This window comes from Buteo buteo, chromosome 32 (assembly GCF_964188355.1).
Source record: "Buteo buteo chromosome 32, bButBut1.hap1.1, whole genome shotgun sequence".
NCBI classification, from domain to species: Eukaryota; Metazoa; Chordata; class Aves; order Accipitriformes; family Accipitridae; genus Buteo; species Buteo buteo.
In genome coordinates this window covers 156133-179017 of record NC_134202.1, presented here as the reverse complement: position 1 = coordinate 179017, position 22885 = coordinate 156133, and the positions used below count along the sequence as shown (strand labels likewise).

At 69.1% G+C, this 22885-nt stretch overlaps 2 protein-coding genes across 5 annotated transcripts; both read right to left on the bottom strand.

Moving 5' to 3' along the window:
* Positions 1–14109: 14109 nt before the first annotated feature.
* Positions 14110–19272, bottom strand: SULT2B1 (sulfotransferase family 2B member 1). Of its 4 annotated transcripts, XM_075019202.1 has the most exons (8): positions 19218–19266; positions 18561–18748; positions 17408–17500; positions 17263–17298; positions 17062–17188; positions 15841–15935; positions 15579–15759; positions 14110–14981 (listed from the first exon to the last, which is right to left on the bottom strand). In XM_075019202.1, the coding sequence occupies exons 2-8, from the start codon at positions 18591–18593 to the stop codon at positions 14761–14763; spliced, it is 786 nt and encodes a 261-aa protein (XP_074875303.1). In that variant the 5' UTR covers positions 18594–18748; positions 19218–19266; the 3' UTR covers positions 14110–14760. The 4 variants fall into 4 exon arrangements, with proteins under 4 accessions (XP_074875303.1, XP_074875301.1, XP_074875304.1 ...); XM_075019200.1 differs by having other exon boundaries at positions 17263–17471; positions 19218–19272; XM_075019203.1 differs by lacking the exon at positions 17408–17500.
* Positions 19273–19646: 374 nt separating this feature from the next.
* On the bottom strand, positions 19647–21678 carry RPL18 (ribosomal protein L18). The gene is given in 9 exon segments (XM_075019262.1): positions 19647–19750; positions 20249–20297; positions 20300–20317; positions 20423–20546; positions 20677–20775; positions 21012–21041; positions 21043–21120; positions 21247–21333; positions 21534–21678. Coding segments are annotated over 9 exon segments (564 nt in total). The 5' UTR covers positions 21537–21678; the 3' UTR covers positions 19647–19674.
* Between the last annotated feature and the right edge of the window lie 1207 nt (positions 21679–22885).

The following is a 22885-nucleotide window of genomic DNA, read 5'->3' as shown; positions in this document are numbered from 1 at the left end:
CCCCCCAAAACCTCCCCGAATCCCCTCCGGAGTCCCCAAATCCCTCCAAATCCCCCCAAAACCTCCCCGATTCCCCCCCCCGAGCCCCCAAATCCCTCCAAATCCCCCCAAAACCTCCCCGAATCCCCCCCAGAGCCCCCAAATCCCCCCAAAACCTCCCCGATTCCCCCCCCGAGCCCCCAAATCCCTCCAAATCCCCCCAAAACCTCCCCGAATCCCCCCCAGAGCCCCCAAATCCCCCCCAAACCTCCCCGAATCTCCCCCGGAGCCCCCAGATCCCCCTCAACCTCCCGCCCAGGAGCCCCAAAATCAACCCAAACCCCTCAAATCTGCCCCCGGAGCCCCCAAAAATCCCCTGAAAACCTCCCCGAATCCCTCCCTGGAGACCCCAAATCCCCCCAAAACCTCCCCGAATCCCCCCAGGAGCCCCAAATCCCCCACACACACCCCCCCGAGCCCCCAAATCCCCCCCAAACCCCTCAAATCCCCCCAGAGCCCCCAAATCCCCCCAAAACCTCCCTGAATCCCCCCCGAGCCCCCAAACCCCTCAAATCCCCCCGGAGCCCCCAAATCCCCCCAAAACGTCCCCGAATCCCCCCAAGAGCCCCCAAATCCCCCTCAACCCCACTCCTGGAGCTCCCAAATCCCCCCAAAACCCCACCAAATCCCCCCCGGAGCCGTCAAATCCCCCCCAAAAGAACTCAAATCATCTCCAGCTCCCCCAAATCCCCCCTAAACCTCCCCGAATCCCCCCAGGAGCCCCCAAATTCCCCTCAAACCCCTCCCAGAGCCCCCAAATTCCCCCAAAACCCCTCAAATTCCCCCCTGGAGCCCCTAAACCCCCACAAATCCATCCTCAGAGCCCCCAAATCACCCCAAATCACTCCCCAACCCCCCCCAAATACTCCCCAGAGCCCCCAAATCCACCCACACACACAAATCCCCCCCCCAGAGCCCCCAAATCCCCCCATCCCCCCAGCGGGTGCACATACAGACCCCCACACGCGTGTGCACACGCATGTGGACAGACACGCGTCCGTACGTGTGTGTGAAGAGGCCTGCGCACGGACATGCATGTGCACGGACACACAGGTGCGTATCCACACGTCTGTGCACGTGTGCATCCACATGCATCCACCACCGTACCTATAGTCACACGCGTGTATATATGCGTATATGTGTGTAGCGGGTTACACACATGTACGTACATGGGCACACTTACATGCCCAGAGGCACACGTGTGCACCCATGCGCAGGCATGTACATACACGGGCATTTACACGTCTACACACGTGTCTGTACAGACGGGCGCCCGTGCAGGCACAGATGTTCATGCACACGCATGCCTGTATGTGCACATATGTGCTCACACGAGTACACACCCGTGTGTGTGGTATGGTGCACATACATGTGTGTGCGTGCACACACACATTCACACACACGCGTGCACCTACACGTTCTCACAGACACATGCATACACACACGTGCACGTGTGTGTTCTCACACACACATGCACACTTTTGGTCTCACACACGTTCTCACACACACACATGCACACTTGTCTCACACACATGCTCACACACATGTTCACACACACACATGCACACTTTTGGTCTCACACACGTTCTCACACACACACATGCACACTTGTGGTCTCACACACATGCTCACACACATGTTCACACACACACGTGCACACTTGTGGTCTCACACATGCTCACACACATGTTCACACACACACTTGTGGTCTCACACACGTTCTCACACACATGTTCACACACACACACTTGTGGTCTCACACACGTTCTCACACACATGTTCACACACACACACGCACACTTGTGGTCTTGCACACATGCTCACACACATGTTCACACACACGTGCACACTTGTGGTCTCACACACGTTCTCACACACATGTTCACACACACACACTTGTGGTCTCACACACGTGCACATGCATGCTCTCACACGTGTGCGCACACACGCAGGTGCACACGCGTGTTCTCACACACCACACACACGCACATACGTGTTCTCCCGCACACACACGCGTCCATGCGCCTGCTGCGCACGTGGGGTCTCCCATCCCTCGCCCCCCCGTCCGTCCGTCCGTCCCTCCGGCCCCCAGGCTCTCCCGTCCGTCTGTCCGTCCGTCCGTCCGGGCTCGCCTCCAGCCCCCCCCCCTGCGGTCAGCCTGGGCCTGCCCCGACCGGGGGCATTTGCGTCAAAGCCGCCCCCCCCGGGGGTGGGGGTGGGGGGGAGGATGGACACGACACACGGACACCCAGACGGACGGACGGACACGGGATGTGACCCGGGGGTTTGTGTGAAGCCGCTGCTGACGCCAGCGTCTGCCCCCCCCCCAGGGCTGGGGGGTGTGGGGGAGTGCAGGTGGCGGGTTATGGGGGGGGGAACCCTGCGGGGGGGAAATTGGGGGGTGGGGGGGACCCCGAGCACTTGGGGGGTGGGGGGGTCTGGGGGACATGGGGGGGGCAGAGCAGGGACCCCATCACCCGGGGGCTGGAGGGGGGCTCAGGACACGGTGGTGGCGGTGACGGTGCCACCGCACACACGTGTCGGGATGTGACAGTGACATGACATGACACGGCGGTGACAGTGCCGCCGCACACACATGTCGGGACGTGACGGTGACACGGCGGTGCCGGTGCCACCACACAGACCCACAGCAGGACACGGCGGTGCCGGTGCCACCGCACACACGTGTCGGGATGTGACAGTGACATGACATGACACGGCAGTGCTGGTGCCACCGCACACACATGTCGGGACGTGACAGTGACATGACATGACACGGCGGTGCTGGTGCCGCCACACACACATGTCGGGACGTGACAGTGACATGACATGACACAGCGGTGCCGGTGCCACCGCACACACGTGTCGGGACGTGACAGTGACATGACATGACACGGCGGTGACAGTGCCGCCGCACACACATGTCGGGACATGACGGTGACACGGCGGTCCCGGTGCCACCACACAGACCCACAGCAGGACACGGCGGTGCCGGTGCCACCGCACACACGTGTCGGGACGTGACGGTGACACGGCGGTGCCGGTGCCACCACACAGACCCACAGCAGGACACGGCGGTGCCTGTGCCACCACACACACGTGTCGGGACGTGACAGTGACATGACATGACACGGCGGTGCTGGTGCCACCGCACACACGTGTCGGGACGTGACAGTGACATGACATGACACGGCGGTGCTGGTGCCACCGCACACACATGTCAGGACGTGACAGTGACATGACATGACACGGCGGTGCCGGTGCCGCCACACACACGTGTCGGGACGTGGCAGTGACATGACATGACACGGCGGTGCTGGTGCCGCCACACACACATGTCGGGACGTGACAGTGACATGACATGACACAGCGGTGCCAGTGCCACCGCACACACGTGTCGGGACGTGCCGGTGCCACGGCAGCGAGCCGGGAGCACGTGTGCCGCCGGCACACCCAAACACCACCGGCCAACTCCGGCCCGCCGCCGGCGGCCTCTCCGCGGGGTGACGGTGTTTGAGGGGGGGACGGGGGGGGTTCTTCCCCGGCCACAGCGCCGGTGGGTGCCCCCGCACCGCGTGGCCGCATCCTGCCGGGCCCCCTCGGCGTCACCGCCGGCCGCGCCTGACGCACGTCCCCTCCCGCCCCCTCGGCGCGGACGCAAGCGCCGGTGATGGATGGGGCGACCGCGGCGGCGGCGGGGCCGACCACCCACCCCGCCGTAGACGACGACGACGCTTCCATCCCCCCCCCCCCAAAAAAATCCTCCCGGTGGCACGCGGTGCCGGCGGCGGTTAGGGGGGGCAACACGCCACCCCCTTCACCGCCACCCCCCCCCCCAAAAAAAAACCAAACCACCGTCTGGGAAAACACCCAAAGGGCACCCGGCCGCGGCCGGCGGCACACGCAGGCACGCGGTACCGGCACGGCGCGGCACAGCCGCCGGCACCGGCACGCGGCCAAGGGCGCCGCTCGGCCGCCCCACGTGCCGGGACAGGCCGCGGCGGGGGGTGCCGGGGTCCCCCCGGTGCCGGCGAGGGCAGGACGGGCAGGGCCGGGCAGGAGCGACGGTTTTTTCCCCCCGCCGTCACCTGGCAGCGAAATATTTACCGCGCCGGCTGTTTGCCTTGGCAAGGCCGCCGCCGCCGCCGTGCCCTCACACGTCCACGCCGCCGGCGCCCGGCCCCCCGCCCCGCGGCCAACGCCGGCACGGCTGTGGGTGGCGGTGGCTACGGGGCAGGAGTCGGGGGCTACCGGGGGTAGGGGGCCGTGGGGCTGGTCTGGGTGGCCACGGGGCCACGGCTATAGGGCCACGGCTATAGGGCAGGAGGTTGTGGCTATAGGGCAAGAGGTGGTGGCTACGGGGCAGGAGTCAGGGGCTACGGGGCTAGGGGGCCGTGGGGCGGGATGCGCTGGCCGTGGGGTAGGTCTTGGTGGCCACGGGGCAGCGGCAGGGGCCATGGCTATAGGGCAGGAGGCTGTGGCTATGGGGCAGGAGCCATGGCTATAGGGCAGGAGGTGGTGGCTACGGGGCTATGGGGTGGGGGCTAGGGGGCCATGGGGCAGGACACGCTAGCCATGGGGTAGGTCTTGGTGGCCACAAGGCAGCGGCAAGGGGCCAGGGCTATAGGGCAAGAGCCATGGCTATAGGGCAGATTTCTGTGGCTATAGGGCAGGAGTTGGGGGCTATGGGGCAGGGGCTGTGGGGCAGGACACACTGGCCATGGGTTTGGTCTTGGTGGCCACGGGGCAGCAGCAGGGGCCATGGCTATAGGGCAGGAGATGGTGACTATGGGGCAGGGGCTAGGGGGCCATGGGGCAGGACACACTGGCCGTGGGGTAGGTCTTGGTGGCCACAGGGCAGTGGCCAGGGGCCACGGCTATAGGGCAGGAGGTTGTGGCTATGGGGCAGGAGGTGGTGGCTATGGGGCTGTGGGGCAGGGGCTAGGGGACTGTGGGGCAGGACACGCTAGCCATGGGTTAGGGTCTTGGTGGCCACTGGGCAGTGGCAGGGGCCACAGCTATAGGGCAGGATTTTGTGGCTATAGGGCAGATTTCTGTGGCTATAGGGCAGGAGGTGGTGGCTACAGGGCTATGGAGCAGGGGCTGTGGGGCAGGACACACTAGCCATGGGGTAGGTCTTGGTGGCCATGGGGCAGCAGCAGGGGCCACGGCTATAGGGTAGGACTCTGTGGCCATAGGGCAGGAGGTTGTGGCTACGGGGCTACGGGGCAGAGGCTGCGGGGCAGGACACGCTAGCCATGGGGCAGGGTCTTGGTGGCCACGGGGCATCAGCAGGGCCATGGCTATAGGGCAGGAGCTGTGGCTATAGGGCAGCAGGTGGTGGCTACGGGGCTATGGGGCAGGGGCTATGGGGCAGGACACGCTAGCCATGGGATAGGTCTTGGTGGCCATGGGGCAGCAGCAAGGGCCATGGCTATATGGCAGGAGGTGGTGGCTATAGGGCAGGAGCCATGGCTATAGGCCAGAAGACTGTGGCTATAGGGCAGGAGCTGTGGCTACAGGGCAGGAGCTGTGGCTACAGGGCAGGAGGAGGTGGCTACGGGGCTACGGGGCAGGGGCTATGGGGCAGAACACGCTAGCCATGGGGTAGGTCTTGGTGGCCACGGGACAACGACAGGGGCCACAGCTATAGGGCAGGAGCCATGGCTATAGGGCAGATTTCTGTGGCTATGGGGCAGGAGATGGTGGCTATAGGGCTACAGGACAGGGGCTGCGGGGCAGGACACGCTAGCCATGGGGTAGGTCTTGGTGGCCACGGGGCAGCAGCAGGGCCATGGCTATAGGGCAGGAGCCGTGGCTATAGGGCAGCAGGTGGTGGCTACGGGGCTATGGGGCAGGGGCTGCGGGGCAGGACACGCTAGCCATGGGGTAGGTCTTGGTGGCCACGGGGCAGCGGCAGGGCCCACGGCTCTAGGGCAGGATTCTGTGGCTCTAGGGCAGGAGGTGGTGGCTACGGGGCTGCGGGGCAGGACGCGCTAGCCGCGGGTCGGGTCTCGGTGGCCGCGGGGCAGGAAGCCGTGGCCGTGGGGCTCGGCGGTGACGCAGGGGCTGTGGGGCAGGAGGCGGCTGCGGGGGGCCGGGGGGGCCGCTGCCCGCGGCGGTTGCCTGCGGCCGCCCGGGGTTTCCGCTGCTGCCGGCGCTGACGCCATCGGGGCCCCCCCGCAGCCCGGCCAGCGTTGCCCAACGCCGGGGGACTGGGGGGGGGACACGGGGCCCCCCCCCCCCGCTCCCGAGGGACCCCCACGGCCGGGGCCCTGCTCTCGGCACCCAGCACCCAGCTGGGGGGGGGCGGGGGGCCGCAGCCCACCCGTGGGGGGGTCTGGGGGGCCTGGGGGGCGGGTTGCGGGTGCACAGTGTGGGTGCTCGCCGTGGGTGCTCGCTGTGGGTGTTTGTCGCTGTGGGTGCTCACCGTGGGTGCTCTCCGTGGGTGCTCGCTGTGGGTGTTCGCTGTGGGTGCTCACCGTGGGTGCTTGTCATGGGTGCTCACCGTGGGTGTTCGTGGTGGGTGCTCGCTGTGGGTGTTCGTCGCTGTGGGTGTTCGTCACTGTGGGTGTTTGTCGCTGTGGGTGTTCACTGTGGGTGCTCACCATGGGTGCTCTCCGTGGGTGCTCGCTGTGGGTGTTCATCGCTGTGGGTGTTCGCTGTGGGTGCTCACCGTGGGTGCTCTCCGTGGGTGTTCGTCGCTGTGGGTGTTCACTGTGGGTGCTCGCTGTGGGTGCTCACCGTGGGTGCTCTCCGTGGGTGTTCATCGCTGTGGGTGTTCGCCGTGGGTGCTCACCATGGGTGCTCTCCGTGGGTGTTCGTCACTATGGATGTTCACTGTGGGTGCTCACTGTGGGTGCTCTTCGTGGATGTTTGCTGTGGGTGTTTGTCGCTGTGAGTGCCTGCTGTGGGTGCACAGTGTGGGTGCTCACCGTGGGTGTTCGTCACTGTGGGTACTGGCCGTGGGTGCTTGCTGTGGGTGTTTGTCACTGTGGGTGCTCGCCGTGGGTGTTTGTCACTGTTGGTGCTTGCCGTGGGTGCTTTCCATGGGTGTTCGCTGTGGGAGCTCACCATGGGTGCTCGTCATGGGTGCTCACTGTGGGTGTTCATCGCTGTGGGTGCTCTCCGTGGGTGCTCACTGTGGGTCCTCGCCATGGGTGCTCGCTGTGGATGTTCGTCGTTGTGGGTACTGGCCGTGGGTGCTCACCATGGGTGCTCTCCGTGGGTGCTTGCCGTGGGTGCTTGTCGTGGGTGCTTGTCATGAGTGCTCGCTGTGGCCGTGGGTGCTCACTGTGGGTGCTCTCCGTGGGTGTTCACTGTGGGTGCTCGCCGTTGGTGCTTGTCATGGGTGCTCACTGTGGGTGTTTGTCACTGTGAGTGCTCGCCGTGGGTGCACAGCGTGGGTGCTCGTCATGGGTGCTTGTCACGGGTGCTCACTGTGCGTGTTCGTCACTGGCCGTGGGTGCTCACTGTGGGTGCTCACCGTGGGCGCTTGTTGTGGGTGCTCGCTGTAGCCGTGGGTGCTCTCCGTGGGAGCTCATTGTGAGTGCTCACCGTGGGTGCTCACTGTGGGTGTTCGCTGTGGGTGCTTTGTCATGGGTGCTCATCGTGGCTGCGTGTTTTCCGTGGGTGCTCTCCGTGGGAGTTCAGTGCGGGTGCTCACCGTGGGTGCTCAATGTGGGTGTTCGCCGTGGGTGCTCTCCGTGGGAGCTCATTGTGAGTGCTCGCCGTGGGTGCTTGTCATGGCTGCTCACTGTGGGTGTTCGTCACTGTGGGTGCTCGCCATGGGTGCTCTCCGTGGGAGCTCACTGTGGGTGTTTCCGTGGGTGCTCTCCCTGGGTGCTCACCGTGAGTGCTCTCCATGGCTGTTCACCGTGGGTGTTCACTGTGGGTGCTCTCCGTGGGTGTTCGCTGTGGGTGCTCTCCATGGGTGCTCTCCGTGGGTGCTCTCTGTGGGTTCTCGCCGCAGGACACCCCAGTCATTACACACACCCCCCACGGGATGTCCCCACGCGAGGGATGTCCCCACGCCCCGGGGGAACCCTGGGGGCAGTCCCCACGCAGAGGTGCCCCGCCCCGCCCCGCCCCATCCCGCCCGCAGCCCCACGGGGGGTCCCGGCGCTGACGCGCGTGGCGCGGCCGGGGGGGCGGTGAGACATCGCCGGGGGGGGCTGCGGCCGGGGGGGGGGGCACGGCGGGGCCGGGGGGGGCTGAGTCAGCCCCGGGGGGGGCCGGGGGGAACCGGTTCAGGGCGGGGGGGGGCTGGGGGGGGTCCCCACATCCACGCGCGGTGGGGGCGCGGGTGGAACCGGCTCCTGCAGCTGCGGGGGGGCGGGCCCGCTCCTGGAGGGGGCCCGATCCTGGTGCGGGATGGACCCCCGGTGCGGGAACCGAGCCCGGTGCGGGAACGGAGCCCGGTGCAAGTGGATCTCGGGATCGGGACCGAGCCCGGTGCGGAACCGAGGACCGAGCCCGTTCCGGACCGAGCCCGGTGCAGCGACCGGTCCCGGAGATGTGCGGAACCCGGTGCGGGGGCCGGTCCCGGTGCGGGACCGAGCCCGGTACGAGCGGATCCCGGTACCGGGACCGAGCCCGGTGCCGTCCGGACCCCCCCGCGGGACTGATCCTGGCGCAAGCACCGACCCCAGTAGAAGGGGATCCCGGTACCGGGACCGAGCCCGGTGGGGGACTGAGCCCGGTACGAGCGGATCCCGGTACCGGGACCGAGCCCGGTGGGGGACTGAGCCCGGTACGAGCGGATCCCGGTACCGGGACCGAACCCGGTGCAAACACCGACCCCGGCAGAATCGGATCCCGGGACCGGGACCGAACCCGGTGCCGTCCGGACCCCCCCGCGGGACCGATCCCCGTGCAAGCACCGAGCCCAGTAGAATCGGATCCCGGCACCGGGACCGAGTCCGGTAGAAGCGGATCCCGGGACCGGGACCGAGCCCGGTGCAAACACCGATCCCGGTAGAATCGGATCCCGGTCCCGGGACCGAGCTCGGTAGAAGCGGATCCCGGTACCGGGACCGAGCCCGGTGCCGTCCGGACCCCCCCGCGGGACCGATCCCGGTGCAGGCACCGAGCCCGGTAGAATCGGATCCCGGTCCCGGGACCGAGCCCGGTGCCGTCCGGACCCCCCCGCGGGACCGCCCCCGGTGCACACACCGCCCCCGGTACAGACGGCCCCCGGTGCAGGGACCGACCCCCCCCGTCCCCCGCTCCCGCCCCGTCCCGTCCCGCCGGGGCCGGTCGGGGGCCGGTCGGGGGCCGGTCCCTCCACCGGGGCGGAGCGGGGGCCGGTCCCGCCGCATCTCCCGGGACCGAGACCGGTGCGTGGGGTGGGTGTGTGTGTGTGTGGGGGGGGTGGCGTGTCTGTACCGCGGGGGGGGGACGACGGAGGGAGGCGGGAGGGGGGATGAGGGGGGGGGATTCCGCGTGTCCCGCCGCCCCCCGCGCCGTGTCCGCCGTGGGGGGTTTCTCGCTCCCCCCGGTGCGTTGATGCTGAATGGAAAAGCCGTGACTCAGGCGTGTGTCATCGCAGCCGGCGGCAGCGCCGGGATATAAAAGGGGGGAGCGGGCGGCGGAGCCGGGGCGTCACGCGGGGACACACGGACACGCTCCCGCCGCCGGCACCGGCGGCCGCTCCCACTCGAGTTTTTTTTTCCCACCACCCCCCCCCTCCTCCCGCTTTTCCCTCCCCTTCCCGGGGGCGGCGGCTGCCGCCGGTGTTTGTGGTCGCGGGTGGGGTGGGAGACGCGTGGGGAGGGTGTCGCGGCGAGTGGGAGAGTGGTGGCTGGGCGAGGGTAAGTGGGAGCGTGTCCGGGAGCGTGTCCGTGGGTCCGGGAGCGTGTTCCCTGGGTCCGGGAGCGGTGTCCGTGGGTCCGGGAGTGTTGTCCGTGTGTCTGGGAGCGTGTCCGTGGGTCCGGGAGCGGTGTCCGGGAGCGTGGGAGGCTGCCACTCGGAGTGACAGCCAGCGTGGGAGTGGGTCCGTGTCCCGGGAGGGTGTAAGTGCCCGTGCAAGCCCCTTGCACGGCAGCAGGGACCGCCCCCCCTCCAACCCACCCACCCACCCACCCACCCCCTCCCACGGTCCCGGCCCCGCCGCGGGTGGGTCCCGCAGGTGCGAAAAGCCCCGTCCCGCCCCGTGGGGGACCCCGGGGAAGGACCCTCCCGCCCCGCCATGACAAGTAAGTGCCGCCTCGCCGCGGGTGGGAGGGAGACACGCGTGGGGGGGGACGGGGGAATGGGGTAGGACGCAGCGGGCGGGCGGGGGGGGGACCACCGGGACCGGTCGGCTCAAATCCCCGGTTGCTTCTCCATCCCCCCTCCGCTGGGGTGGTGGTGGTGGGGGGTGTCCGTGGGTGGCTCCCACCCCCCCCCGTCCCCACCACCACCACCCCACGGCCGCGGCGGGACCGGGCGCGTCCATCCCCGTCGCCTCGGGGCGCGGGCAGCTGCCGCCGCGCCTCGAAACCGCAAACGGCCCCGGCGCACCTGCCCGCCCGCGGCGGCCGCACCCCCGGGCCGGGGGGGGGATTTTTTTTGGGGGGTACGTGTGTCTACCCGGGAGGGGGGGGCCCTGTGTCGCCGTGTCGCGAGTGGGTGCGTGGACACGCGTGGGAAAGGTGCGAAAGCGGCGGGGTTTTTTTTTGGGGGGGGCACGTTTCGCCCGGTGTGCGGGTTCGCCGGATTCCCCCCCCCCCCGCCAGCCTCAGCCCCGTCGCTCGCCGCCCCCCCCCCTTCCCTTTCCCGTGCGGGTGGGCCCCCCACTCGCGGGGGCTCCCCAGGTGCCGCCCGCCCCTGACTCACCCCGCATCACTCTTTCCAGCCCGGACCTCACAGGACGGCGCCGCCGCCGCCGCCCCCCGCCCGCCCCCCCCGGCCCTTACTGCATCCCCCCCCCATCCACGGGGCCGGGCCCGGCATCCCCGGCCCACGCTGTCCCGGGAGCCCCGAATTCCGGCGGCACCGGGAGCCCCCAATTCCCAGAGCCCCGGTCCTGGCATTCCCAGGGGCGCCGGGATTCTCCAGCCCCGGGAGCGCCGGGAGCACCGGGATCCCGCAGCCCCGGGATGTCCCAGTCCCGGGAACACCGGCAGCACCGGGATCCCGCAGCCCCGCGAGCTTCCAGCATCCCCGGGAACCCCCATCCCCGGCAGCACCGGGAACACCGGGATTCCCCAGCCCCGGGAGCCCCGGAATCCCGCAGCCCCGGCATTCCCGGGATTCCCCAGCGCCGGTATCCCCGGGAGCTCCCATTCCCGGGATCCCCGGGATCCCCCAGCCCCAGGAACCCCCAGCCCCGGGAGCCGCGGAATCCCCAGCTCCGGGAGTCCCGGGATCCCCATCCCCCGTAGCCCCGGGATCCCCCAGTCCCAGGAACCCCCATCCCCGGGACCCCCGGAATCCCCAGCTCCGGGAGTCCCGGGATCCCCATCCCCGGGAGCACCGGGAGTGGCCGGGATACCCCATCCCCCGTAGCCCCGGGAGCCCCAGAATCCCCGGGATCCCCAGTTCCGGGAGTCCCGGGATCCCCATCCCCGGGAGCATCGGGATCTCCCATCCCCGGGAGCATCGGGAGGGGCCGGGATACCCCATCCCCGTTGCCCCGGGATCCCCCAGTCCCAGGATCCCCAGCATCCCCGGGACCCCCGGAATCCCCAGCTCCGGGAGTCCCGGGATCCCCAGCCCCGGGAGCGGCGGGACGCCCCATCCCCCGTAGCCCCGGGATCCCCCATCCCCAGGAACCCCCAGCCCCGGGACCCCCGGAATCCCCAGCTCCCGGAGTCCTGGGATCCCCGTCCCCAGCATCCCCGGGACCCCCGGAATCCCCAGCTCCGGGATTCCCGGGATCCCCCAACCCCGGCATCCCCGGGAACACCGGCATCGCCGGGACCCCCGGGGTTCCCCGGGAGGCGGTCGCTCTGTGTGTGTGCGCGTGTCTGTCGGCCCCACGCGTGTCCGTGTCCCGCAGGTGCGCTGTGGCGGGCGCTGCTGGCGCTGCTGGGGCTGTGGCCGGGGCTGTGGCCGGGACCGTGCCCGGGGCTGGCGGCCGCCCCCCGCCTGCGCCCCCCGGACCCCCGCGCCGACCTCGACAGCGTCGTCAGCCTGGCCAAGGCGCTGCTCAGTGACACCAAGGCCTTCCTCGCCCTCCTCGTGGGTACCCACGGCACCCCACGCGTGTCCACCCACCCCACGCTTGGCAGCATCCCCCCCTCACCCCCTGCCCCGCTCAGCCCCCCCCTCCCCTCCCCGCCCCAGCCCTCTCCGCTCTCCTCCCTGTCCCCCCCCGCCGTGGTGGGGGTGGTCCCGCGTGGGTGGGGGTGGTCCCGCGTGGGCTGACCCCCACGTCTCGCCGGCAGAAGTCGCGGTTCCCGGCGGAGGGGGAGCACAAGCTGGACTCGCTGCCCGTCCTCTCCATGAGCGCGCTGGAGCTGGCCAACATCCAGGTGGGTGGGGGGGGGGGGACACGGACACGGGTGGGCGGGGGGTGCTGTGGTCATTGGGATGTGGGGGAGTGGGGTGCCGTGGGTATGGGAGAGGGGTCCCCCGCGGGTGTGGGAGCAGGGTCTCCGTGGGTGTAATGTCCCCCGTGGGTATGGGAGTGGGTTCCCCGTGGGTGTAATGTCCCCCGTGGGAGCGTGTCCCCCTGTGGGTATGGAACAGGGTTCCCCCCTAGACGTGGGAGCAGGGTCCCCCGTGGGTGTGAGGTCCCCCCATGGGTATGGAACAAGGTTCCCCCGTCGACGTGGGGTCGGGTTTCCCGTGGGTGCAGTGTCCTCCGTGGGAATGGGACAGGGTACCCCCGTGGCTACGGGAGCGGGTTCCCCGCGGGTGTGAGGCCCCCCGTGGGTATGGAACCCCCATAGACGTGGGATCGGGTTCCCCGTGGGTGCAGCGTCCCCCGTGGGAATGGGACAGGGTTCACCCGTGGCTACAGGAGCGGGTTCCCCGTGGGTGCAGCGTTCCCCGTGGGTATGGGACAGGGTTCCCCGTGGGTGTAGTGTCCCCAGTCGGTATGGAACAGGGTTCCCCCATGGACGTGGGAGCGGGTTCCCTGTGGGTGCGGTGTCCCCCGTGGGCATGGAACAGGGTTCCCCCATGGACGTGGGAGCAGGGTCCCCGTGGGTGTGAGGTCCCCCCATGGGTATGGAACAGGGTTCCCCGCGGGTGCAGTGTCCCCCGTGGGCATGGCAGCGGCTTCCCCGTGGGTGCGGTGTCCCCCGCGGGTACGGAACAGGGGGTCCCGGCGGGCTCGGTGCCACCCCACGCGTGTCCCGCAGGCGGCGGGGGCCCTGGGGCGGCTGAGCGGGGACCTGCAGCGGTACCAGCGGCACCTGGAGTGGCTGCGCCGGGCGGGCCCGGCCCTGCGGCCGCTGGAACCGGAGCTGGGAGCGCTGCAGGCCCGGCTCGACCGGCTGCTGCGCCGCCTCGACCACCTGGTAGGCGGGGCCCGGCGGCGGGGGGCGGGGCCTCGGAGGCAGCGGGGTGGTGGGGGAAGGAAGGGGGGCGGGGCCGGAGGGGGGCGGGGCTTAGAGCGGGGGGGCGGGGCTTGCCCCCGGCTGCCCCAGGTTTGGGCGGCGAGGGGCGGGGCCCCGGAAGGGAGAAAAGAGGCGGGGCTTGGAGGGGCGCGGCTTAGAGCGCGGGGGGCGGAGCTTGGCGCCCGGCTGCCCCAGGTTTGGGCGGCGAGGGGGGCGGAGCCCGGCCGCCCTGGGGGCGTGCCCTTTTCGCCAAAGGGGCGTGGCTTCTCCGCGCTCTCCCGCCCCAGGCGCCTCCCTCCCTCCCTCCCTCCCCTCTACCCACGCGTGTCCCCCCTTTCTTTTTTTTCACCCCAGCTCTCTCGCCTGAGCCTGGCCCGTCCCAGCGCCCCGCAGCCGCCCCTGCCGGCCCCCGGTTCGCCCTGGGCGGCGGTGCAGGCCGGGCACGCCATCTTCCAGAGCCTCCACCTCTACCTGGACTGGGCCTCCCGCGCCCTCGTCCTGCTGCGCAACAAGCTGTGACGGCGCCGGGACCGCCCCCCCACCCCCCCCTAATTTATTCTTATTTATTAGCCTCGTCCTCCTTATTTTATTGTTAATTATTATGACGATGATGATGAATTACACCCGCCCGCTCCCGGGGACCCCCCGGCGCTCAGGGACTCCCCCTCCCCTCTTCCGCCCCCACCGCGGGCTGCCATAATTTATTGACTCGGGCCCCAGCTCGGCCCCTTTTTTTATCTTTTGTAAAGAGAAAAAAAAAATTATATATCTATATATATATATATCAACTTGGTTTTGGAAGAAAACGATTAAAAAAAAAACAAAATAAAGGTTGGAGGTGATGCAGCGTCGGCACGGGGCGGGGGGGATGCAGGCAGGGATGGGGGCAGGGAATGGCAGATAAAAGGGGTGGGGGGCGGGAGTCACCCCCCCAATCCCACTGCACCCCAACTCCATTGAAAGGGGCGGGGGTGAGTGGGGGGGGCAAGACCCACCTGGGGCACCCCAGGTGCTCTCGGGGGAGACAGAGACTATTAAAAACCGGTGGAATAAACCCAAATTGTTTGATCTCTTGGGGGGGGGGGAAGCAGCCTCCTAGGAACCCCCCCAAAGCCCCCTCCAACAGAGCGGCTTTATTGAGATGCCAACCATGATGCCCCCCCTATACCTTAGGGGGGGTCCCCGATCCTGTGGACCCCCCAACCACTACACCCCCCCCCCCCCAGCACTGTCAAGGTGGGGGGGTCTGGGCGGGGGGGTCCTGGGAGGACGTGGTGGGTGTCTCCTCCTCAGGGGGGTCCTGGGGGGTCCCGGGTAGGGGGCTGGGGCCAGGCTGCAGGGGGGGGTCCCAGGGGAAGGTGACCCCCAGCCCGGCCATGCGCTCCCGGTAGACCCGGTCGAAGTGGGCGCTCTGCTCCGGCGTCAGGTGGTTCTTCCAGTCCCCGGAGATCCCTGGGGGGGCACGTGAGGCGATGACCCCCCCCAGGGACCCGCTGGCACCCCCACAGCCCTTAGGAAGCCCCCGAGTCCCCAGGGACCCCCCCAGACCCTCCTGCCCCCCACCCCATCCCAGTGCCCCCAGTTCCCTGGTGGCCCCCCCATTCCTCTCCCCACTGTGTCCCCCAGCTTGTCCCTGTCCCACCATCCCCACGTCGTCCCCCCGTCCCGATGTCCCCGTCCCCATCGCCCCTTCTCCATCCCTCCCCCCCACCCCTGTCCCCCCCCCCTTGCATGGAAAAGGACCGTGCCCCACGCCAACGTCCCCGTCCCTGTCCCCCCCATCCCCATATCACCCCCCCCTTACATGGGAGGGGGCTGTGCCCCATCCCCACGTCCCCATCCCCTTGTCCCCATCCCAGGTGTCTCCCCCCCCCCCCGTCCCCCCACTTGCACAAAAAGGGGTCGTACCCCACGCCGACATCCCCGTCCCCCTCTCCCCATCCCCAAATCCCCCCCCATCCCCATCCCCTCCTCTCCATCGCCATCCCCCCCCTCGTCCCCATCCCCACGTCCCCATCCCGGGTGTGTCCCCCCCCCTTCGTCTCCCACCCTTGCGCAGGAAGGGTCCGCGCCGCAGGTCGAGGATGAAGAGGGGGGAGAGGCTGAAGTTGCTCATGCGGTTGCGGCTCATGGCGGCGAAGGACGCGTTGGCCACCACCGCGTCCAGCGCCCCGGCGCTCAGCGCCCGTCCCAGGAAGGCGCAGAGACGCTCCACGCTGCCGCGCAGGTCCTGGGGGGGGGGGACATGGGGATACAGGGTTACACGGGGGGATTTGGGGACACGGGGACACACACACACACACACACCGACCTGCTGCAGCTCCTCGTAGCTGATGCAGAAGAAGTTCTCGCGGCCGCGCAGCTGCAGCCACCCCCGGACGTGCTCGAACCAGGACCCGAAGGGCACTGGGGGGGGTGAGCGAGGGGGGGGGGACGTGGGACCTACAGCCCCCACCCCAAACCCGGCCCCTTCAGAAACACCCGTGTCCCCTCAAATCACTGACACCCCCCCCCAGCAGCCCCTAGGGCTCCATTAACACCCCATAGCCCCCCCTTAGCAACCGCTACGGCCCCCCCCATTGACACCCCATGGCCCCCCCCCGTGGTGTGTCCCAGAGCAACCGCTGTAGCCCCCACCAGGCACCCCATAGCCCCCCCCACTGACAACCTATAGTTCTTCCATAGTGCCCCATATCAACCCCTACAGCCCCCCCACTGACACCCCATAGCCCCCCCATAGCAGCCCCCCTTGACACCCCATCGTTCCCCCTTAGTGCCCCCCATATCAACCCCTACAACCCCCCCCGACACCCCATAGCCCCCCCCATTGACAATCTATAGCTCTTCCACAGCGCTCCCCGTATCAACCCCTACACCCCCCCACTGACACCCATGGCCCCCCCCATAGCCCCCCCCATTGACACCCCATAGTTCCCCCTTAGCTCCCCCCATATCAACCCCTACAACCCCCCCCCTTTGACACCCCATAGTTCCCCCTTAGTGCCCCCATATCAACACCTACACCCCCCCACTGACATCCATGGCCCCCCCATAGCCCCCCCCATTGACATCCCATAGCCCCTCCGTAGTGGCCCCCCATATCAACCCCTACACCCCCCCCCACTGACACTGCATAGCAGCCCCCCCAACACCCCATCATTCCCCCTTAGTGCCCCCCATATCAACCCCTACACCTCCCCACTGATGCCCATGGCCCCCCCATAGCAGCCTCCCATTGACATCCCATAGCCCCTCCATAGTGTCCCCCCATATCAACCCCCCCACTGACACCCCACAGCCCCCCCCATTGACAACCCCACAGCTCCCCCTTAGCGCTCCCCCATATCAACCCCTACAACCCCCCCCCCCCGACACCCATAGCCCCCCCTTGACACCCCATCATTCCCCCTTAGTGCCCCCATATCAACCCCAACAGCCCCCCCACCCCATAGTGCCCCCACTGACCCCCCCCAGCTGCCCACCCATCCACCTCCCTACACCACCCCCCCCCCCATCATTCCCCCCCCCAGACCGTCTCCCTCCAGGAACTTCTCCAGAAACTGCTCCAGGCTCCCGGGATCCTTATAGGGCCGGAAAATCCGGGAAAAATGATAAAGGGAAACCAGGACGTCTTTGGGGTTCCTCACCGTGTAGATAACCTGGGGGTGGGGGGCACAAATGAGGGTCCCTGCCTGAGGACACCCCCCCTGTCCGTCCCCCCCCCGAACCTGACCTTGGCCTTGGAGGTGAAGAAAGCTTTGGGGAAGAGCTGGATGGGGAGGTGGGAGCTGATGAGCCGGGGCCGGGGGTTCCCCCGCGCCCGCCGCAGCCCCAGCACCGTCTCCAGCCAGGGACCCCGATCCCAGTTGGGCACCGACCGGCACCAGCGCGGGTCCCCGTCGCTGCGGATCAGGCTCAGGATCTCCAGCATCCACACCGTGCCTGGGGGGGAGCGGGTCCTCTGGGGTCCCCTGGGGGAGGGGGCCCCAAAGAACCTGGGGGGTCCCTGAGGTCCTTGAGGGGTCCTTGGGGTCCCTTTGGGGGGTCCCCAAAGTCCCTTGAGGGTGGCTGAGGTCCTTGAGGGATCCTTGGGGGGTGCCCAAAGTCCCTGGGGGGTCCCTGAGGTCCTTGAGGGGTCCTTGGGGTCCCTTTGGGGGGTCCCCAAAGTCCCTTGAGGGTGGCTGAGGTCCTTGGGGTCCCTTTGGGGGGTCCCCAAAGTCCCTTGAGGGTGGCTGAGGTCCTTGAGGGGTCCTTGGGGGGTGCCCAAAGTCCCTGGGGGGTCCCTGAGGTCCTTGGGGTCCCTTTGGGGGGTGCCCAAAGTCCCTTGGGGGTCCCTTTGGGGGGTCCCCGAGGTCCTTGAGGGGTCCCTGGGGTCTCTTTGAGGTCCTTGGGGTCCGTTTGGGGGGTCCCCAAGGTCCTTGAGGGGTCCCTGAGGTCCCTTTGGGGGGTCCCCGAGGTGTCCCTAGGGTCCCTTGGGGGTCCCTGAGGTCCTTGAGGGGTCCTTGGGGTCCCTTTGGGGGGTCCCCGAGGTCCTTGAGGGGTCCCTGGGGTCCCTTTGGGGGGTGCTCAAAGTTCCTTGGGGGTCCCTGAGGGGTCCTTGGGGTCCCTTTGGGGGGGTCCCCAAGGTCCCTTGGGGGTCCCTGAGGTCCCCTGGGGGATCCCTGGGTCCGTTGAAGGGTTCCCTGGGGGAGCTTAGGAGATCCCTGGGGTCTCTCAGGTCCTTGAGGGGTCCCTGGGGTCCCTTGGGGGGGATCCCTGAGGTCCTTGGGGTCCCTTGGGGGGATCCCCAAGATCCTTGGGGTCCCTGGGGTCTTTTGGGGGGATTCCTAAACATCCCTGTGATCCTTTTAGGGGGTCTCTTGGGGATACCTGGGGTCCCTTCGGGGTCCCTGGGGTTCCTTGGTGGGGGGTCTCTGGCATCCCTTGGGTCCCACATTCCCCCCCCCCGGGGGCACTCCTGGGTGTCATCCCCCCCCCACCCTGGGTCACACCTGGGTGTCCCCCCCCTTGGGTCACCCCCGGACCCCCTACCCGATTTTTGGTAGGTGACGTTGAAGACGTCATCGTCCTCCACCGGGAAGTCGCGGGCGGCCTCCAGCCCCCGGGGGGAGTACAGGATTCCCGGGAAGGTGACGCCGCCGTGCTGGAAGTACCCCCGGGACATGGCCGGGGGGGGGGACACACACACACACACACACTAACCCACGCAGGACCGGGACCTGCGTGGGGTACGTGGGGGACACACACGGTGGGATCATGGAGGGAGGGAAGGGGCGGACGGAGCGACGGGAGCTGCCTCCACCCCCCCACAACCCCCCCCCGTGGGTCCCGGGGGCCCCACGCAGCACCGTGGAAACCGAGGGGGGGGGGGCGTAAAGACACCCGGTCCCGTGGGGGCGGCCCAGCTCCAGGCAACAGCGTGGGGCTGGGGGGGGGGGTACACAGAGCACGGAGCCGCCCTGCGCCCTACGGGGGGGGGCCGCTCGTCCAGGACCCCCCCGCACCAAGGACAGGCCCCTCCACTCACCCACAGTCACCCCACGCCGGGGATTAATCCTGCGGGGCGCCCCCCCCCCGCGACAGCCGCCCCCCCCCTCACCGTCCACCTCACACTGTGCCCCCCCCCACCCCAGACCACTGTCCCCCGTGGACGAAGCCCCCCCCCCGGTGTGTGTGTCCCCCCCGTACCTGGCAGCACCAGGCAGAGCCGCCGCGATCGCACCCAGCCGTGGCGGGCGGGGCCCCGCGTCCCCCCCCCACACCCCACCCGTGGGGCGGCCCCGCCCCCGCCTTGCACAACACCCCCCCCGACCGGTTCCACCCCCCCACACACCTCCCCTCTCCCCGCGTGGGGGCTATGTAGGACCCCCCCCCCCCCACTCGTGAAGAAGGGGAGGGGGAGCGGGGTGGTGGGGGGGGTGAATTGGGGGGTACCCTTGGGGGGGGGGGGGAACACAGGACACAAACACCCCCCCCGAGTGACAAGAGGACACCTGGATCCACAGTGGGGAGGTGGGGTGAAGGGGGGGGTCCTGGAGAGGTGGGGGGGTCCCTAAGGTCAGGCAGTGAGGTGGGGGGGTGTGGGGGGGTCCCCAAGGACAGGCAGTGAGGCGGGGGGGGGGCACACAGCGGTTTATTGGGGGTCTCAGTTCTTGTAGCCCCGGCTGGCGCGGCGCCCGCGCGCCCGCTCGAACTTCCGCCCCTTGGAGCGCACGTAGGGCCTGGGGGGGGGACATGGGGGGGTCAGGGGGAACTGTGGCATCCAGGACCCCCCCCCAACCCCCAGGAACCCCCCCCAAAAGACCCTGACACTCTCCACTTCTGCAAGAATCCCATCACTTGCTGCGACCCCAGTCCCCACAAACATCCCCCCTCCAGGACCCCCAAGACCCCTCCCACTCCCCCAAAAGGACCCAAGTGTCCAGGTTCCCCCCCCCCGCGAAAAACCCCAATATCTGACCCCCCTCCCCACCGACGAGACCCCAACCTCTGCTTTCCTCCCCCCCCAACAAAAGACCCCCCCTAGCAAACAGATCCCTCCAAGAAGACCCCAAAATCCAGACCCTGGCACCCCAGAGAGAGGGGAGACCCCCCCCTAAACAGATCCCTCCGAAAAAAACCCAAAATCCAGACCCGGCCCCCCCCAGCCCAAAGGGATCCCCCCCATCATCCAGACCACCCCCCCCCCCCCAAAAAAAAGAGCCTCCCCCCCCACTCACTTGGTGTGGCTGTGGGGGGTCCCGGGCGCTTTCCCAAAGTGCCGATAACCTCCCGAGCCTTGCGGGGTCCTGGGGGGGGGGACACACAACAACACAAAAATACACAAAGCTGTGACCCCACGGTCGCGGGGGGGGGTCTCTAGGAGTTGGGGGGGGCCGGGGGGGGGCACTCACCAGAAAGCAGGACGGTGCCTTTGCCCTTAGGGGAGGCCATGGCCAACTGGTCGAAGGTCAGGATGGTGCCCCCCGCCCGCAAAATGCGGGTGCGAGCCCCCCGCGTCACCCGCAGGGCGCAGAGCTGTGGAGAGAGATGACAAAAACAATCAAAAACACGGGTGGGGGGGGGAGAAGCAGCCCCCCACCCCCCCAAAAACCCCCAGCAGCCCCCCCCCACCTCCTCTGAACCCCCACCCCCCCCAAGCCCCCACCTTGAGTTTGGGGACGTCCTGGATGCGGATGTCGTCCGTGACGGTGCCCACCACCACGGCGGTCTTGTCCTCCCGCCCCGGCCGCTTCATCATCCGGATCTATTTGGGGGGGGGGGCACAAAAAGGGGGTGCTGGGGGGGTGCAAGGATCCGGCTGCACCCCCCCTGGAGCACCCAGGGGTCTGGGTGTATCTCCCCGCGGGTCCCAGAGCTCGTTAGGGAGCGGGTTTTTGGTTCTTCCCCCCCAAAAAAAAGACGCTTTTAGGGTACCAGGCGGGGAGGTGAAGGGGGGGGATGTCTCCCCGCAGGTAAAAGCCCCCCCCCCGGCGCACTCACCATACGGGAGAGGGAAAGAGGCGGCCGGTTTCGTCCGGCTCATGAAAAGCCGTTTCAGAATCACTTTGTTAAAGGCTGAATTCGTCCGCCGGGCCAGGAACCGATAGAGCTGCAGCGGGGGGGGAACACCGGGACCGGGGGGGGGGGGGGGTCAGGACCGGCGGGAGAGCCCCGTTACCCGGCCCAACACCTCCCCCCCCCCCCCCCCCCCCGCCGCCCCTTCCCCTGGCCCCACCTTGACGAGCAGCCGCAGGTAAATGTCCTGGCTCTTCGGCTCCCGGCGCCGAACCTTCCGGTCCCGGTTATGGCGGATATCGATACCCTGAGGGGGGGAACGGGGGGTCAGGCCGCCCTTAGGCCTCAGCGGGAAACATCAGGCACCGGCCCCTCCACGGTGCCCCATCGCCTTCCCCAGGCTCCCTCCAGCCTCCCCCGGCCCCGGCGGCGCCGGTCCGGTCCCCTCCGGGGGAGGATGGAGGCGGATGGTCGTTCCCCCCCTCCCCGCCGGCGGCGCAGACCCACCATGGCAGCGGCGACCGAGGGAGGCAGAGGAAGGTGCGCGCCCCGCGCGGGGGGTTATGGGAAAGCGGCGGCCACTTCCGGCCGCCGGGCGGAAGTGGGTGCACGGGGCCGCTCTGCGCGGTGCGGCTCGATGGTGGCGGGAGGACCGCGGCGTCCACTGGAATGGCGGCGAGGGGGCATAGAGACGGTGGACAGAGAGACGCCGCTGCGGAGGGGTTTTGCGTTTAATTAGCGTTGTTAATGGGGTTGTGAGGAGGGAGGGGCAGCGGGAGGGATGGCGGCGGGGATTCGCTGTCCTGGCCTGCACCGCGGGGCCGCCGCCTCCGCCCGGCCCCGAGGCTTTTCCTGGAAAACCGGGCCCTGCCCTCCCTCAGTCAAGATGGCCACCGCGGCCTCACTCCCCGGGCGACCGTTGCCATGGCTCCGCCGCTCCCATTGGCTGAAGCGGCGGCCCCGCCCTCCCCGCCCCAAAATGGCGGCCGTGCCCCCGCCTGACCCGCCGCGCCCTCAACAAAGATGGCGCCGCCCTAACGTCACGGCCCCGTTGCTCCCCACGGCGGCGCCGCCCTCAACCAACATGGCGGTGGGCGGCGGGGCGGGGCGCTGGCGGCCGCCTCCGCCTCCCATTGGCTGCCGGCGGGGGGCTCGGCGCCGCGCGATTGGTGGGACGCGAGGGAGGCGGGGAGCGTTTCCGGGGCGGAGGGCAAAGCGGCCGGAGGGGAGAGAGGGCGACGGCGGGACCGGCGCCCGGGGGGGGACGCGGGCCCGGGGGGGCCGCCCCGGGGCCCTCCCCGATACGGGGGGCCCATGACAGGGTGGGAGCACTGGGGGGGGCGCTTATAACCGTCTGGGGGGGGTGACAACGGCCCCGGAGGGGCAGTACCGGCGGGGGGTGGGGGGCAGTACCGGCCCTGGGGGGGGGCAGCCGGTCACTGCGGGGGGAGACAGGCCCCGGGGGGGCAATACCGGCATTGGAGGGGGGTAATGCCCGTCCTGGGGGGGCAGAACCGGCTCTGGGGGCATCAACAGCTCCGGGGGGGGCACTGCCTGCCGGTGGGGCTCCCCCCCCCACCTCAGGTCCGCCGCCTCCGGTCCCGCCCCGGCCCCCCCCCCCGGCCCGCCCCCCCTTTTCCCCCGCCCCCCCCCCCTACGATGGGTGTCGGGCGAGGAGAACGGGACGGGCAGCCTGTGCAGGTGGGGGGGGGCACCGGGGGATGGGGGTCACTGGGATGGGGGGGCAGCGGGGGACATGGGGTTGGGGGGGGGAACGGGCTGGCCCCCCTCCCCGTTCCCAACCCCCCCATCTCCGCCCCCCCCCCAGGCCGAGCCGCCCCCCCCCGCCCCGATGAACG